The 17,247-nt window shown below is 35.9% G+C and overlaps 2 protein-coding genes across 18 annotated transcripts in view; one reads left to right on the top strand and one right to left on the bottom strand.

The window, feature by feature from the left end:
* The window catches only part of PFDN1 (prefoldin subunit 1), a 381,910-nt gene that overhangs the window by 239,813 nt on the left and 124,850 nt on the right, over window positions 1–17,247 (bottom strand). The window lies entirely within an intron of this gene.
* The window catches only part of ANKHD1 (ankyrin repeat and KH domain containing 1), a 142,822-nt gene that overhangs the window by 76,392 nt on the left and 49,183 nt on the right, over window positions 1–17,247 (top strand). For 12 of the 16 annotated variants that reach the window (XM_050794962.1, XM_050794961.1, XM_050794966.1 and 9 more), the window contains 5 exons: window positions 1,808–1,895; window positions 4,331–4,458; window positions 4,907–5,050; window positions 6,301–6,403; window positions 16,225–16,983. In XM_050794962.1, the coding sequence (XP_050650919.1) occupies window positions 1,808–1,895; window positions 4,331–4,458; window positions 4,907–5,050; window positions 6,301–6,403; window positions 16,225–16,983 (1,222 nt within the window). The remainder of the gene's footprint in view (window positions 1–1,807; window positions 1,896–4,330; window positions 4,459–4,906; window positions 5,051–6,300; window positions 6,404–16,224; window positions 16,984–17,247) is intronic. The other 4 variants (XM_050794974.1, XM_050794972.1, XM_050794959.1 and 1 more) reach the window with 3 other exon arrangements.

Below are 17,247 nucleotides of genomic sequence, written 5' to 3'. Positions count from 1 at the left end.
ATTAAAGAGAAAGACCAGTATGTGCGAAAAAGTTGTGAGGCAGGAAGGGAAAAAATAAGTTGCTAAATGGGCAATTTATTTCCAGGATGTGGTTGATTGTAATGATATTTCAGAAATAAGTTGGATAGAAAACCTGGACAAACAACTTTCTAGGCCTTTCCGAGTAAGGTCTTTGTGATATGTATTCAGTTTTATTTGAAGTAAATTGCCAGAATGTTAGATTTACCTAAGTTTGAATGTGAGTTCAAGATCTATTCTTTTTTTTTTTTTTTTTTTTTTTTTTTTTTTTTGAGACGGAGTCTCGCTCTGTCGCCCAGGCTAGAGTGCAGTGGCGCGATCTAGGCTCACTGCAAGCTCTGCCTCCTGGGTTTACGCCATTCTCCTGCCTCAGCCTCCTGAGTAGCTGGGACTACAGGCGCCCACCACCGCGCCCGGCTAATTTTTTTTGTATTTTTAGTAGAGACGGGATTTCACCGTGGTCTCGATCTCCTGACCTTGTGATCCGCCCGCCTCGGCCTCCCAAAGTGCTGGGATTACAGGCGTGAGCCACCGCGCCCGGCCTCAAGATCTATTCTAAAGCCAAATTATTTTGGCATTATCTGTAGTTATTCATTTTTCCATAAACTAGAATTAAAAGATTCTTATTTAATTAACATGTATAACAATTAAAAAGCCAAAACATAAAGTAATTTTTTTAGTAGGTTGAGTGATACTACACTATCAAGATTTTTTTTAAACCTATTTAAGGGAGGAATTCCTATCATTTTCTGTGAGGTCTCCATTGGGTTGACAGTCTACTCATTTCTTATTGTTATTTTGTCTGAGTTGTAGATCAGGATAGTTAAAATGTAAATAGACTAAATTGTATTCTGTTGGGAGAGCACATATTTTAAATTGATCATGTGGTAATTATAGGATTTTCAGAGTTAATTAGAAGAATATAGCTGAAATAAAGCTTTAATCACCATTCTTTATCAGTTTTTTCATAGTAACAAAAGAGAACCAGAACAACAGAAAATCATGTTTGCATACATAGTGAAAGAGGGGATAGGTAAGAGAACTTTTCAAAGAAGCAGTATATACGCTACATTTTAATACTTACATGAATTTAATGAGTTCATAATTCTCCCAACAGACAGTATTACCATATAAGCAAGCTCCTTTTAGTGGCATTTGATGTGAGGCATGCATAGTTAAAAACTGTTTATCATTCATTCCTCTTGCTGGCGAACTTCCTAGAAAGAACAATCTTTCTGCTATTAGGAGTTGTATCTTTTGCCTTTGACTATTCAAGTATTTAATATCTACTTAAAAAATCTACCCATTGGTATATTTTTCTTCTTCATTTTTCCGTTACTCCTAAAATACCATAGTGTTTTTCTTCAGGGAATCATTTGCATCCTTTGATAGAGCTTTTATTGGCTTTGCTATAAGATCAAGATTCTTCTAATCGTTTCACAGGACTGAGGTTCGTTTTTCACAGTCCAGATAAATAGTTAGGAAACATTTTTTAAAACTTAGAATTAGAAAAATGCAGTGATTTCTCTTTGGGAACCAAATAAAACATTAATATTATCTTTAGTGGTTATTACTTGGTATGCAAAACTGAACTTGCCCTTAGAAAGTTACATTATCTAGTGTGGACTGAAAAATCCGGTATATTGGGGGAATTGAAGTAGGTGGTATAAGTATCTACATTGAGTAAGTATATTAAATCCTCATTGTTTCTCATTTCATCAGTACTGTTTTTAAAATAGATGGTTAGACCGTTGGCATTGATGGATTATTTTTTCCATTTCTTTAACAGGAACATGAATCTGAAGGTGGAAGAACACCTTTGATGAAAGCTGCAAGAGCTGGTCATTTGTGCACTGTGCAGTTTCTTATTAGCAAAGGTAAAGAAAGGGCAAGTGATCATTTCCAAGAGGCTACAGTTTATGGGAAAAAAAAATCCTAAACTGTTGCAATTTATGTTATGGCTACTTTACCTACAGTAAAGTATTGTATTCTTGCCTTTTGTTGTATTTTATTTAGTAAGCATAGAGTTTGTGAGTTATTTACCGGGAATTTTCTTTATTAGTTTTGAATTTTAAGTTTTCATTAACCAAACAACATGTGGTTGCTCCCAACTTAGAAAAGCCAAATGTAAAATGTCCCACTATGATTAGGTGGATATTCAACAGCTAATGATAAGTCTGTTCTGCTGGAGATGTGGGTGGGGGACAGAGAGGAAGTCTGCTACTGTGGTACTTGTTTGTGGTTCAGTTGAACTAACTGAGTTTGTAAGGGTCTTATTTATTATAATTTTTATATTTCTTTAGAAATTCTATTATTAGAATTATATTTAGGCAAAAAATACAACTGATGGATGAAGAATTAGCTTAAGACTGTTTACTGCAGAAAAATAAAATGCTGTGGAACCAATGTTAGGTTCAACCGTATATAATTGTCATGTTATGAATCAAAAATGGTAACGTCAGCAGTTTGATTTGGTTCAGCCTAACTCTTTGTATAGAGTCAGAAATACTGTGGCATCTAATGAAACATCCTAGGATAGGATGATAAAAATACAGGGAAGATTCACTCAGGTGGTGTTATGTTGTTAAGATAAAAATTATATTTATATTTTAATAGATTTCTGACATGTAGTAACATTAAAAATGCAGGGTAAGATTTTATCATTTTGTTTTATTTTTTTTGAGAAGGAGTTTCACTGTTTTTGCCCAGGCTGGAGTGCAATGGCGCAAACATAGCTCACTGCAACCTCCACCTCCCGGGTTCAAGTGATTCTCTTGCCTCAGCCTCCCGACTAGCTGGGATTACAGGCATGCATGTAATTTTGTATTTTTAGTAGAGACAGCGTTTTACCATGGTTGGCCAGGGTGGTCTCAAACTCCTGACCTCAGGTGATCCGCCAGCCTCGGCCTCCCAAAGTGCTGGGATTGTAGGCATGAGCCACCGCACCTGGCCAGATTTTATCATTTTAAATGTACTTGTTTTCTTCTGAATTGGATAAAACTAGGTTTATTTTCTTCATATTGCATTTTTGCTGCCAAGTAACGCGTATCTTTACGTAATAAAGTCTGTAAAAGCTGCTTACCTCAACCACACAGAAATAAATAGACAGATAACCTCTGGAGTTCTCTTATGCTTCTTTACTAAAGAGGATACCTAATCATACCCAACAACAACCTGCTAAGAATATAATCAGGCTTGTCAGGAATAGGAACACATTGATTATATCGTTTCAGCTAAAATAATCCTGTCATCTAAAATAATTTCATGTTGCTAATCTCAGGATGTTTATTGCTGTATTTTACCTTTCCCAAAAGGTACTTCTATGCAAGTTAGGATTAGATTCAGCTGAATATTTTCTGAAAATTAGACAAACTGTTAGGAGTAGTTTTACCCACCGACTTATTTTTCTCTTAAATAAGATAGGTAGAATTAAGAAGGAAGAATGAATATTTCTATAGTCTTAACTTTCTAGTTGAGATCTTTTGGAATTGTTAAAGGTAACTGAACTAAAGTTATTTTTTCCAGGGGTCAAAAATAACTTATCAAAAAAGAAGCTAAGAAAAGACTTTTCATTTAGACATTTTTCAGGTCATGTTATACACAGCTATTGAACAACCTGCCTTTCAAATAACATATCTGGATATATTCTGTCTTCTCTCCATATCCAGGTCCCCCGACTCTTAAAATACACAATATGAAGAATTATATATCTCTTAAACATTGCTTAAAAAAATCTGTTTTCTCTACTTTGAGACCTGGCTATATTGCCACTTTCTAGTAGATCAAAAATGTCTTTGAAACATTTTGAGTTATATACAGTGGTGTTATTTGATGCTTACATTAACCTGTATATATTTATTAATCTTAGTCTTCTAGATTTTCCATTTTAAAAGTGATATTGAATGAACGAACTACAGCTTCATGCAACATTGTGGATGAATCTCACAAATATAATATTGAGTGAAAGAAGCCAGACGCAAAAGAGTACATTGTATGATTCCGTTCATATAAAGTTCAAAAACTAAATCCAGTTTGGAAGTCAGGGTAGTGGTTACCGTTGGGAGGCTGGGTAGTGACTGAAAGGGAACACAAGGTGGGGCTTTTGGTATGTGGATAATGTTCTGTTTCTTGCTCTGGGTGCTGGTTACACAGGCGTGTATTCATTTTGTGAAAAAAATTCAAACTATATACTTATAATTTGTATACTTTTTTGTATCTACATTATACTTCACAAAAAAATTTTAAATGATATTAACTGTGAACTCGCTTGATTTCAACCTTTGCTAAGATTGCTATTTATTTTTCTTCAAAGGTGCCAATGTTAACAGGGCTACAGCCAATAATGATCATACAGTAGTGTCACTGGCATGTGCAGGAGGCCACTTGGCAGTTGTTGAGCTACTCTTGGCTCATGGGGCTGACCCTACTCATCGACTCAAGGTAGTCTACTTTAAAATAAGTAAACAGGCCGTATGTGATGGCTTATGCCTATAGTCCCAGCACTTTGGAAGACTGTGGCGGGTGGATCACTTGAGCCCAGGAGTTTGAGACTAGTCTGGGCAACATAAGGAGACCCCATGTCTATTAAAAACACACACACACACATATATGTGTATATATATGTATGTGTGTGTGTTTTATAACTATACATATATTATATATACATGTATATATAATATATATATTTTTATATATATACATGTATTATATGTGTGTTTTATAACTATACATGTATTATTTACATATATGTATATAATAAATACATGTATAGTTATAAAATATGTTTGATCTTAGTGCTTAATATTTAATACTGTTTAAATGAGTTTTGATTTTATATGAGCTGCTAAGAAACTATAAAGAATTAATTACCGTGGCAATTCTTTTTCAGGATGGTTCAACAATGCTCATTGAGGCTGCAAAGGGTGGCCATACTAATGTAGTTTCTTATCTGTTGGATTATCCAAATAATGTTCTGTCAGTTCCCACCACAGATGTATCTCAGCTCACCCCACCTTCTCAAGATCAGTCTCAGGTAAAGTAAAATGGAGCTTATTTGTTAACATAAATATTCTTCAATGTGATTAGAAGTTTTTGTTTAAAGTCAGTTTTAAGCAAAATGGACTTGTTTTTATTTTCTGTTACATATTAAAAAAAATCATGATTCTAAATTCTTTAGGATTTATTTTCTTTAAAGGTACACTGAAATTTGTTACTGCCTTATTTATTGAAAATAGTGGTTTTTAAAAACCACTTAATATCAAATATAAACGTAAGTATTCTAAGTTGTTATCTTATTACAACTAGGTTTTTCAGGGTTTTTTATTTGTTTTTTAAGAAGAGAATCAAGAGAAAGCTTTTTCTTTTTTTTTCTTTTTTCTTTTTTTTTTTTTTTTTTTGAGATGGAGTCTTGCTCTGTTGCCCAGGCTGGAGTGCAGTGGCACGATCTCGGCTCACTGCAACCTCCGCCTCCCAGGCTCAAGCGATTCTCTTGCCTCAGTCTCCCAAGTAGCTGGGACTATAGGCGTGCGTCACCATGCCTGGCTAATTTTTTGTGTTTTAGTGGAGATAGAGTTTCACCATGTTGCCCAGAGTGGTCTCAAACTCCTGAGCTCAGGCGATCCACCTGCCTCAGCCTTCCAAAGTGTTGGAATTACAGGCATGAGCCACATGCCCAGCCGAAAAAGCGTTTTCTTAATACCACCCAAGGTAGTATTAATTATCCTAGAGATAGTGACTTTTGTCAACCATGAAAGTATAGGTAACATAAGTGCTAAAAGTTCATTAGAGTAACTTTTAAACCTACTTTAAATTATGGAGAAAATATAGATATTTTACTAGTATATTAAGTTGCTGAGATCCTAAATTCTTTTCCACAAAGTCATCCTGAAAACTGCTAGCATACCCCAATTCAAGAAATATATTAGATTTTTGTTTTCTTTTGATCCATGTAGAATTCAAGCAAGGGTAAATTGGCTAGTGGGTAGTGAATATGTGACTTGTACCCCTAGCTATAATTGGAACCAGCAAGGTGTTCTATTCAGCAAGGGAGTAATGTTATTTCCATTTAGCTTAAAATCATTGACTACTTGTAGATTACCTGACTGTCTAATCATTAGTCTCAAAAATTATAGTTTGGTGAAAGCTTTTTTAAAAAAAGCTTTAGGAAACAGAAGTGCATTTGGTGGTATATGAAGATAACCTAAAACAGGATGTCTGTTTTATTTATGGGACTTTCTTTTATTCTTTGGTCTGAGATGATTTTTTTCTGAGTTGACTTTTTAGGTTCCACGTGTGCCAATGCATACACTTGCCATGGTTGTACCTCCCCAGGAACCTGACAGAACTTCACAGGAGAACTCTCCTGCCCTTTTAGGAGGGCAAAAAGGTTAGTTATTGAATTATTTTTCTTAAAAAGGGGATTTTTTCACCTAATCAATAAATGCAGAAATGTACCTTAATGGTACAGAGTTACTGTGTACCCATGGCTAATTGAGGTAGATAATTCTGACAAATGCAAATAGTCTTACTATCTAAAACCGAAAAGACATAAGTGTTAGGAAAAATGACTTCTTATTATTTTCCTGTTAACATACTGAAGATGTGGCTTTCATCTGGCACAGATGAAAATACTTAAGAAACAAGCCAAGTTCTTAATTATATTAAAGTAACCATAGTTTATCAGACATTCATTTTTCATTTGATAATTCTTTAGCTAACCAATAGTATATGAAGAATGAAAATGCATATTTGCTATCTAGTTAAGTTTTTGTAACATTGATTCAGTTAATGAGTGAGAAGTTTAAGAATTACATTCAGTTGCATTTATGCAATGCTGAATATAGTAGATTATCTGTCACTATGTGAACCTGGACAAAAAAACTATCAAAATAAAATGTATACAAGTAATATCCAAATGACTATTAAGAAGGAGGGTAAACTACTTAAAAAACTCAAGTTTATGAGCTCTGATATGTTTCTGCTGTCTTTATATTTGTAAATGAAAAGTACCTTCATGTATAAATGTACCTTCACTTGATAATTATGTATAGCTGTAATATCTGAGTTCCCTGAAATAAAGAAAATAGTTAATATGTAGGATGTTTAAAACTATATAAAAACAAACTTACGAACATAGTTCATTTAGTGTTTGATAATCAAGACCTAGATATTGAAATCACAATGAGGTATATAAGTGTATATTAATATCTGTAACACTGATTTAAGAAAAGTTGGTTTGGGTTGACTGTTACAGCAACAGAAACTTCTTTCAAATTATGCCAATTTTAGTAATTTAAAATATTGGGGCCTTCTCCAGGGCTAAACTATTAATTTCAGAGATGAAATATCTGTAGTCTCTCTGACTTAAGCTAATTCTAACAGTTTTTCATGGAACACCTAACTATTCAAAATTTTCCTGCTGTTTTTAATCTTAACAATTAAAAAGCAAATTAAATATGCATCCATAAGTATCATAATCAGCTGATATTTAACCTTTAGTAAAATATTTAAGGCTAAATGCCTCTGTTTTTGTTTTTTTTTTTTTTTTCTTTTTTTTTTTCTGGTTTTTTTTTTGTCTAAACCTTACAGAGGAGTGTAGTAACTTTGGCTTTGGAAATTCAGTACTAAATAAGAATCACTGGCCGGGCATGGTGTCTCCCACCTGTAATCCCAGCACTTTGAGAGGCTGAGGCGGATGGATCACCTGAGGTCACCAGCCTGGCCAATATGGTGAAACCCCATCTCTACTAAAAATACAAAAACTTAGCCAGGTGTGGTGGCAGGTGCCTGTAATCCCAGCTAGTCGGGAGGCTGAGGCAGGAGAATCGCTTGAAGCCAGGAGGTGGAGGTTGCAGTGAGCTGAGTTCAGGCTATTGCATTCCAGCCTGGGCAACAAGAGCAAAACTCCGTCTAAAAAAAAAAAATCATTTAAAAAAATAGAGGCCACGTGTGTTGGCTCACGCTTGTAATCCCAACACTTTGGGAGGCTGAAGCAAGCCAGTCACTTGAGTTTGAGACCAGCCTGGCCAACATGGTGAAACCCCATCTCTACTAAAAATACAAAAATTAGCTGGGCATGGTAGTGCGCGCCTGTAATTCCAGCTACTAGGGAGGCTGAGGCATGAGAATCACTTGAACCCAGGAGGCAGAGGTTGCAATGAGCCAAGATCTTGCCACTGCACTCCAGCCAGGGTGATGGAGTGAGACTCTCAGAAAAAAATTAGGGCCAGGCGCAGGGGCTCAACACCTATAATCTCCGCACTTTGGCAGGACAGGTGGGTGGATTGCTTGAGCCCAGGAGTTTGAGATCAGCCTGGGCAACATGGCGAAACCCTGTCTCTACAAAAAAATACAGAAGTTAGCCAGGAGTGGTGGCACAAGCCTGTAGTCCTTGCTACTAGGGAGTCTGTAGTGAGAGGATCACTTGAGCCTGGGAGACCGAGGCCGCAGTGAGTCATGAGTGTGCCATTGCACCCCAGTCTGGGCCACCGAGCAAGACCCTGTCTCCAAAAAAAAAAAAAAAACCTGGAAAAAGAATAAAAGTAGGCTATGTGTCATGGCTCATACCTGTAATCCTAATGCTTTGGGAAGCCGAGGCAGAATGATCGACCAGCCTGCCCAGCATAGGAGAACCTGTCTCTATTTAAAAAATTTAAAAATTAACCAGGCATGGTTGCCTGTGCCTGTAGTCCCAGCTACTCAGGAAACTGAGGCAGAAAGCTCACTTGCACCCAGGAGATCCAGGCAGCAGTGAGCTATGATTGTACCACTGCACCCCAGCCTGGGCGACAGTCCAGAAAAATAAATAAATAAAAATAAATAAATAACGCAGATCCACAAAACAATCAAGAAATAAGCTAGATACAACGTATGCCAAGAGGAAATAAAAACATTTTAAATTTAGATTTAATATGTAAATAATCTGAGATGTTTAGGTAGTGATTTTTTAAGTTTCTTTTTTCTTTTTTTTTTTTTTTTTTTTTTGAGACGGAGTCTTGCTCTGTCGCCCAGGCTGGAGTGCAGTGGCCGGATCTCAGCTCACTGCAAGCTCCGCCTCCCGGGTTTACGCCATTCTCCTGCCTCAGCCTCCCGGGTAGCTGGGACTACAGGCGCCCACCACCTCACCCGGCTAGTTTTTTGTATTTTTTAGTAGAGACGGGGTTTCACCGTGTTAGCCAGGATGGTCTCGATCTCCTGCCCTCGTGATCCGCCCGTCTTGGCCTCCCAAAGTGCTGGGATTACAGGCTTGAGCCACCACGCCCGGCCGATGTTTTAAGTTTATACTCTAGTGAGTAACCATATTTTTGCTTACTGAAATATCTTGGACTATTTATTTATTTTCTGCATTTTGATGTTTTCTTACTAAATAGGATAAACATGAGCTACCTTTCTAAGGAATCTTTCATTTTACTAAATTATTAGGGTTATCCCTAATTAACGTTTGTATTTAGACACTTGGGCACTTGCTATTGCTATCAACCAAATGGCATTGGCAATCTAACAGTTATTTATGCGGGATCAAACTGCGATAATGCATTGTGTTAAAATGTCATGTTAGTATAAATCACACATATCATAGAATATTATGTTGCTATGAATTAGGAAGAATTAAATTAAATTCCATTTAATTATGGAAAAGAACACACTGAATTACCGGGATAGGAAAACCTATCTTAAATAATTAAAGATATAACTTTTTTTTTTTTATACTTAAAGCTCCTTTTTCTTCTTCAGGCTTCTCTTTTATGTCTCTGGAAGAGCTCCCTTGAGTGGTGAAATTGCTGTTTGACCCTTTTGTTTTTGTTTCCTCTAAGTCCATATATTACTTCTGTGTCGTGTATGTGATTAGGGATGGACAAAGGGTTCTTATTCTCTAGGACTCTCTTCTTCTCCTCTTCCAGCAATCATCTTTTCAGATTCTTATAACATTTTACTCCTGTCTGTTTTCAATAAATCTTTTTATTATTAATATCCTCATCCTTTTAAAAATGTATTAATGCCCATAAATCTTACCCAGGTGTTTGATATATGTTCTACTCAGATATTCTTTTCTTTTATGCCCCATGTGTACCAGTTGTACAGGCTCTGTCCATCTTGATTCATATCCTCCCGATTTAGGCAACTTGATCTCACTTGTCTGTTGTTGGTTTTCAAGGATTCAAGATTCTAGGTCGCATCTAACAGAGGCCTCAGAATCACGTCCATAAACAAAATATGAAACTCAGAGTAATGTGCTCAGTTTTCTAGCATTATTTATTACCTGCAGTTACAAACATTCAGATGGAAAAGGATACATAAGTAATGTAAATCCGTTGTGTTGTTATAACTGGTTCTACAGAGGTTTTAAGAGAAGATTCATTTTGATCTTTTGCAAGTTGTGTAACTTAGAGTTAATCTGCTGCAGAGCATTTAAAGTTATGTCAGGATAAACAAAACACATCTTTTGTGTATACCTCAAGCCCTCCTGAGGAGTAATTTCCTCTTCTCTGAACTTCTAGAGTACTTCATTGGATCTTTCTTCCAGTTCTTGTCACTTTTGCTTCCTCCCCTCCACTTGGGACCTCAAGTGTAGAGGGTTGAGTTAATCATACTCAATTTCTGGTGCTTTATCACCATAACTTCTACGTTTCATTTATTCCCTTTTATTTCTCTTTCCATTCCCCTGCTTCCCCCATAGATAATCATTTCAGTATTTGATGTGTATATTCTTTTGTTCTTATAAAATCTTATAAAATATTTATTATATGTGTGTGTGTGTGTGTGTGTGTGTGTGTGTATATATATATATATATATTTTTTTTTTTTTTTTTTTTTTTGAGAGAGTGTCTCACTTTGTCACCCAGGCTGGAGTACAGTGGCGCAGTCTCAGCTCACTGCAGCCCCAACCTCCGAGGTTCAAGCAATCCTCCTGCCTCAGCCCTGCAAGTAGCTGGGACTACAGGCGCCCTGCCACTACACTTGGCTAATTTTTTGTGTTTTTGGTAGAGATGGGGTTTTGCCATGTTGCCCAGGCTGGTCTTGAAGTCCTGAGCTCAAGCGATCTGCCTGCCTCGGCCTCCCAAAGTGCTAGGATTACAGGTGTGAGTCACCACACCTGGTGATTACCTTGTATTTTTAATTTATATAAATTGTATTGTGCTACAGATTCCATTTTGTTTTTTCCCTTTGTTTACTCAATACTGTTTTTAAGATTTATCCACCTGTCTCTAGATTGTGTCTACCTGTAGCATAGTGCTTCACACCCTGTATATCCTCCATGCTTTTACTTGTCCTTTCTCCCAGTGACAAATATCCCGATTGCCTCTATTTTCTCACCCCCACTAACAATGCTTTGATGAAAATATTTGTACAGTCCCTTTATGGATCTACATAAGAATTTCTTTGGAGCATCATCTCCCCACTTAGACTGTAAGCTCCTTAAGGGCAGGGTTTATGTTGCTCATCTTTATATGATCTACCATGCCTTGCTTGTATTAGATGTTTAAGTACTTATTGAATAAATTAATGAGTGCTAGGCTAAGAATATAGATTATTTTGAAGGCAGAAGAAAATTCTTAAGCATTTTTAAGAAAGACATTATGATTAAAGAGATGTTTTTAAAAAGTAATCAAGAAGTAGCATTCTAGAATGGTGGGAAAGAGATTGAAAACAGAAGTGTAAAGTAAGAAATTAGCATGCTGCTTTTATATGTTAGAGTTGCTTTTTGGAGTAAGTGACATGAAAAGTTCTCACATTTTTATATCAAATCATTAAAATTATATAGAAAAATTGTATATACAGTGAATGGTATTGAGTATTCCTCTGGAAACTTGACTGCTAATATTCTTTAGTCACTTTCCATTATGTAATCATTCTTACGTGGATTTACACATGCCCAAATTTGATAATATCTTTTAACATATAACTACTTGTAGTAATAGGAAGAAGACTGAATTAATCTGTTAACATGTAACACAAATGTTTATTTGAACACAGTTAAGTGATTGCTATGTTAAAGATGTATAATGTGTCCTGTTAGTGTGGGAAATTTTCAGATGAATATTTAGACATAAAGGAAAAATAAGTCAGTTCTAGGTTAGTGGCTTTCATTTTTGACTATGACCACAATAAGAAACATTTTATATTGAAGCCCAGGACACATCATACATCTGTTTATCAAAACAGAAATTCCAGTGGATAATAAACACTCTACTACATTTAATGCACTGTGTTATTTTTAGTTATACTTTCTCAACCTGATTTTCTATTTGAGACCCAGTTGGGAATGCTGTTTAAAAATCATTCTAGTAGGGTACTGTGTGATAATGTAAGCAAGGGAATTGCAGAACAAGGTTTAAATTTTATAGACAAAACCAAGTAAGGAAATATGAAATCTAGTCTAGATCCTTCTGTGTATCATGTTTTTTTCCCATTGACCATTATTTTTCCATTGTACAATGCACTAATTATTTTAGATACAAAAATGATTGATAGGATTAAGCTCAATCCAATAAAAAACAAAATATTTGGCTAATATATGTCCACCTCATTCCTTCAGGCCAATAAAAAAATAAAGGCCATGTTTAAGCTGTCACTAGATCATGGCTTCTACTACAGACTTTTTCTAGTTTTGTTAATGGAGGGAAAGTGAGAGGCAAAGGAATAGGATAGAAACCAAACCAAAAAGATGAAATGGCGACTTTACCTATATTTCTTTCTTTCTTTTTTTTTTTTTTTTTTTGAGACGGAGTTTCACTCTTGTTGCCCAGGCTGGAGTGCATTGGCACAATCTCAGCTCACTGCAACTTCTGCCTCCCGGGTTCAAGCAGTTCTCTTGCTTCAGCCTCCTGAGTAACTGGGATTACAAGCATGCACCACCACACCAGGCTAACTAATTTTACATTTTTTAGAAAAGACGAGGTTCTTTCATGTTGGTCAGGCTGGTCTACAACTCCTGATGTCATGTGATCCACCCATCTCGGCCTCCCAAAGTGCTGGGATTATAGGCGTGAGCCACCGCACCCGGCCACCTATATTTCTAAATAGTACTTTATGATATCATTCACTGATACCAGTGAATAGATTTCTTTGTATCTGACGCTGTAAGCTGTTTGAAGGAGATAGAACCCTTTTATTTTCTGGTATCTTATAATACTAATTATTACCTATTGAAAATTTTGTTGCTAAAAGAATACTTGTCATAATCTCTACCCAGAAAGTGTAGATGTTGCTTTAGCTTCTAGGACTAATCATTATCTGTTTTTCACCAATCTGTTTTATTCTTGATGTTAGAGCTTGTGTTAGTGCTTTGACGTGTATCTAGGCAATTCCACTAACTCCATGGCTATTTTGAGATGAACCACTTTTTATGCATCACTTTTGCCATCTTCCATTTTTAATGCTACATATGTTCTGGGCTTATAGTTTGTATATTAAGTTAAATAAGTTACTCTTAGTAATCTTGTGTTCCACGCTTCTTGCATATTATTTGTTAACAAGATAGACAGGGCCATTCCTATCTGTTACTTCCTCAAAATTCTACTCTTATTTTGGATTATACTATTTATAAAGATTTTAAATATGTGAATGTCCAGTGGGGTCATAACATAATTACTAACCAGTCTGGTTAGTGTTGAACTCTTAGCTAGTTTTCCTAAATCTTAAATACAAATTAGTAACTATACAAGGGTGTTTTGAAACTAATGGATGTTTAAAGGACCATTCAGTCTTTGTAGAACTTCTAAATGTACTCGAGTGATGTCATTGAATTTATCACATGACTGAATATTTCCTTGTTATCGTTGTGGATTTGTACATTGCTATTTGTGACCATTTACCTTCCTTTTCTTGTTGATTGTCATTACGCACTTTAAACAAATGCCATAAATCAAAACAGGGACTCCTATGTGGTCTTAGGAAAGTAATAATAAAATTAACTCACAAATCTAATGGCTTTTACTCTGAAAGAACAAAGTCTTTTTCCATCATTTTGCTCAGATAGAAATATAAATTGAGGAAGGCTGAGGCTGGAGAATTACTTGAGATCAGGAGTTAAAGACCAGGCTGAGCAACATAGCAAGACCCCATCTCTTAAAACTATATATATATATATAAATTGAATATAGACAATGTACTTTGCAATTTAAGGAATAACTAAGCCTCTGGAAGTGATTGCAGTGATATTGAAATTGTGGTCATCTTACCTTATTAAAGACAGTATGTAGGGGAAAAACTTAGACTTTTTTAGTGATGACACATGTTGCATATGTTTGAGCTACCTGCAGTTTTGAGATCTCTATTCTAGCAAAAAAGTAGATGAATCTCTAATTTTTTTTTCTTTAGTAGTTTTGTCACCCTTTGAAATTCAGAACACTTTTTGTCTCTGACCTTTTTTCCTTTGGACTTGAGAATCATTTTTAATACAATGGATGATTTTATTTTAAAAATTCCCAAATTACCTATGTTATTCATATATGTTGACTGCAATTCAAAATAATAGATAACTTTTTTACCCGGCTTTTTTTTCAAACAGCTTTATTGTTTAATTTACATACCATAAAGTTCCCTTGTTTTAAATGTGCAATACAATGAATTTTAGTAAATTTACTGAGCTGTGTAACCATCATCACTATCTAGTTTTAGACCATTTCCATCTCCCCAAAAAGATCTCTTATACCTGTTTTCAACTGATCCTCATATTCACTGCTATAACCTCAGGCAGCCACTACTGTCCCTGTCTCTATAGATTTGCCTTGTCTCTGTAGATTTGATATGAGTAGAATTACACCACGTGTGGTCTTTTGATATGAGTGGAATTACACCATGTGTGGTCTTTTGTGTCTAGCTTCTTTCACTTAGTATAATGTTTTTGAGGTTCACTCATGTTGTAGCATGAATCAGTAGTTTGTTCCTTTTTGTTGCTGAATAGTCCTACTTCTTTTTTTTTTTTTTTTTTTTGTTTGAGATGGTCTCGCTCTGTTGCCCAGGTGTGATCTTGGCTCACTGCAAGCTCCGTCTCCCGGGTTCACACCATTTTCCTGCCTCAGCCTCCTGAGTAGCTGGGAGTACAGGCACCCGCCACCATGCCTGGCTAATTTTTTGTATTTTTAGTAGAGACGGGGTTTCACCATGTTAGCCAGGATGGTCTCGATCTCCTGACCTCGTGATCCGCCTGCCTTTGCCTCCCAAAGTGCTAGGATTACAGGCATGAGCCACTGTGCCCAGCCTAGTCCTACTTCTTCTAAATAAGATTAAGACTTAGATTTGCCTCAGAGTAGGTATTGTATGTCAAAAAATTTATGTCCTTCATTTCATGTCCAGATGTTAGGATTAATATTGATAATTATTTTTCAGCTGATTTGTTATAAAGGAAGTAACTTAAGTGTAATTTGAAACCTTAAAATAATATACATTGCCATTGTTTGTTAACATATACTGTCAGTATGAGTAACCCTAAATGGAAAGTGTGATTTTCTCCTAGGATCACTTATTGTTTCTCTCATAGACAGAATTTACTTGAAGGTTCATTTAAATGCAAGTTGTCCATTGTGTAGTAAGTTTAACAGTGTTCCGGTACAGATGTGTTAAAGGTATATTTAATGGAGAATTTTAGAAAGACATGTCTTGAAAAAACTGATTCACATATTTCAATATAAGAAGAAAAATATTTTGACTGAAAAACACTTTCCCCTACTTTGATCTGTAAGTTTTGGTCTTTTGCGTTAACTCTGCATTGCTCGCAGAGTTAATACTGCTAAAAGAATGATTGTTCTAAATGGGCAGTTAACATTTCTGGTATTTTCAGTGCTATTTTGATACTGCTTTAGATTTGGTGTTCTTTAAAAAGTCCAATCTAATCAGCAGAATTTTGAGATTCTTGCCTCTTTGTTTTCCTTTTCCCTGCCCCTGACTTAATTTCCAAAATCCTCCTGTCCTAAAGAGTAAATTTTTAAAACTTCACAGTTTTTGAATTAGCAACATCCTAGTTTGTGCTGCGTGAAGTAGATGATTATAGGCTTTAACCTGCCTAACACTGGTGTGACTCTGGTGTGACTCTGAACATTCATTCTATAACATTAGTTATAAGGGTTTTGGGAGGGAGGTCCGTGTGTGTGGGAGGGGAGGCTGGTTTTCTTTTCTTTTCTTTTTTTTTCTTTTTTTTTTTTTCTTTTTTTTTTTTTTTTTTTTTTTTTAGCATGGCACTTTTTCAAACATTTTTCATGTGCTTAGGTACATCCAAGCAGAAGTCCAGTTCCCTCCAGGTAGCAGATCAGGACCTACTGCCATCTTTTCACCCATACCAGCCTTTGGAGTGCATAGTTGAGGAGACTGAAGGCAAGCTGAATGAACTGGGACAAAGAATTAGTGCTATTGAAAAAGCACAGCTTAAGTCACTGGAGTTAATTCAAGGTGAACCTCTGAACAAAGATAAGATAGAAGAACTTAAAAAGAACAGAGAAGAGCAAGTCCAGAAGAAGAAGAAAATATTGAAAGAACTGCAGAAAGTGGAAAGGCAGTTGCAGATGAAAACACAGCAGCAATTTACCAAAGAATACTTGGAAACCAAAGGTCAGAAAGACACAGTGTCTCTACACCAGCAGTGCTCTCATAGAGGAGTCTTCCCGGAAGGGGAAGGAGATGGTAGTCTCCCAGAGGATCACTTTTCAGAGTTACCTCAGGTTGACACAATCTTATTTAAAGATAATGATGTTGATGATGAGCAACAGTCTCCACCATCGGCAGAACAGATTGATTTTGTCCCAGTCCAGCCTTTATCATCTCCACAGTGTAACTTTTCCAGTGACTTAGGTTCTAATGGGACAAATTCTCTTGAACTTCAGAAAGTATCAGGTAATCAGCAGATAGTAGGACAGCCTCAGATTGCTATTACTGGACATGATCAGGGGCTGTTAGTTCAAGAACCAGATGGACTAATGGTTGCAACTCCAGCTCAGACGCTTACCGACACTCTTGATGACCTGATAGCAGGTGGGTTAAGAAATATATCTGTAATAATTTCTCTTTAATCTGTGTGCTCAACTTCTTTATATACCCCTCCAAAAACATAGACTTTGTACTTTTCCATTTTAGAACTATCTTTGTAAAATTACCCATTTCTTGAGGTCTTTTGGAAGTGAATTAACTAAGCCCAATAGCACTAACACACAAAAGTGTGTTTCCCCCTCTTCTTTTTTGTCATATTGCAAAGGCAAAGAAATAAAGTTGCCACAATCCTTTATTTTAAACCTTTGG

This window comes from Macaca thibetana, chromosome 6 (assembly GCF_024542745.1).
Source record: "Macaca thibetana thibetana isolate TM-01 chromosome 6, ASM2454274v1, whole genome shotgun sequence".
NCBI classification, from domain to species: domain Eukaryota; kingdom Metazoa; phylum Chordata; class Mammalia; order Primates; family Cercopithecidae; genus Macaca; species Macaca thibetana.
Note: the sequence above shows the minus strand (reverse complement) of the source record. Positions and strands in the feature narration are given on the sequence as shown.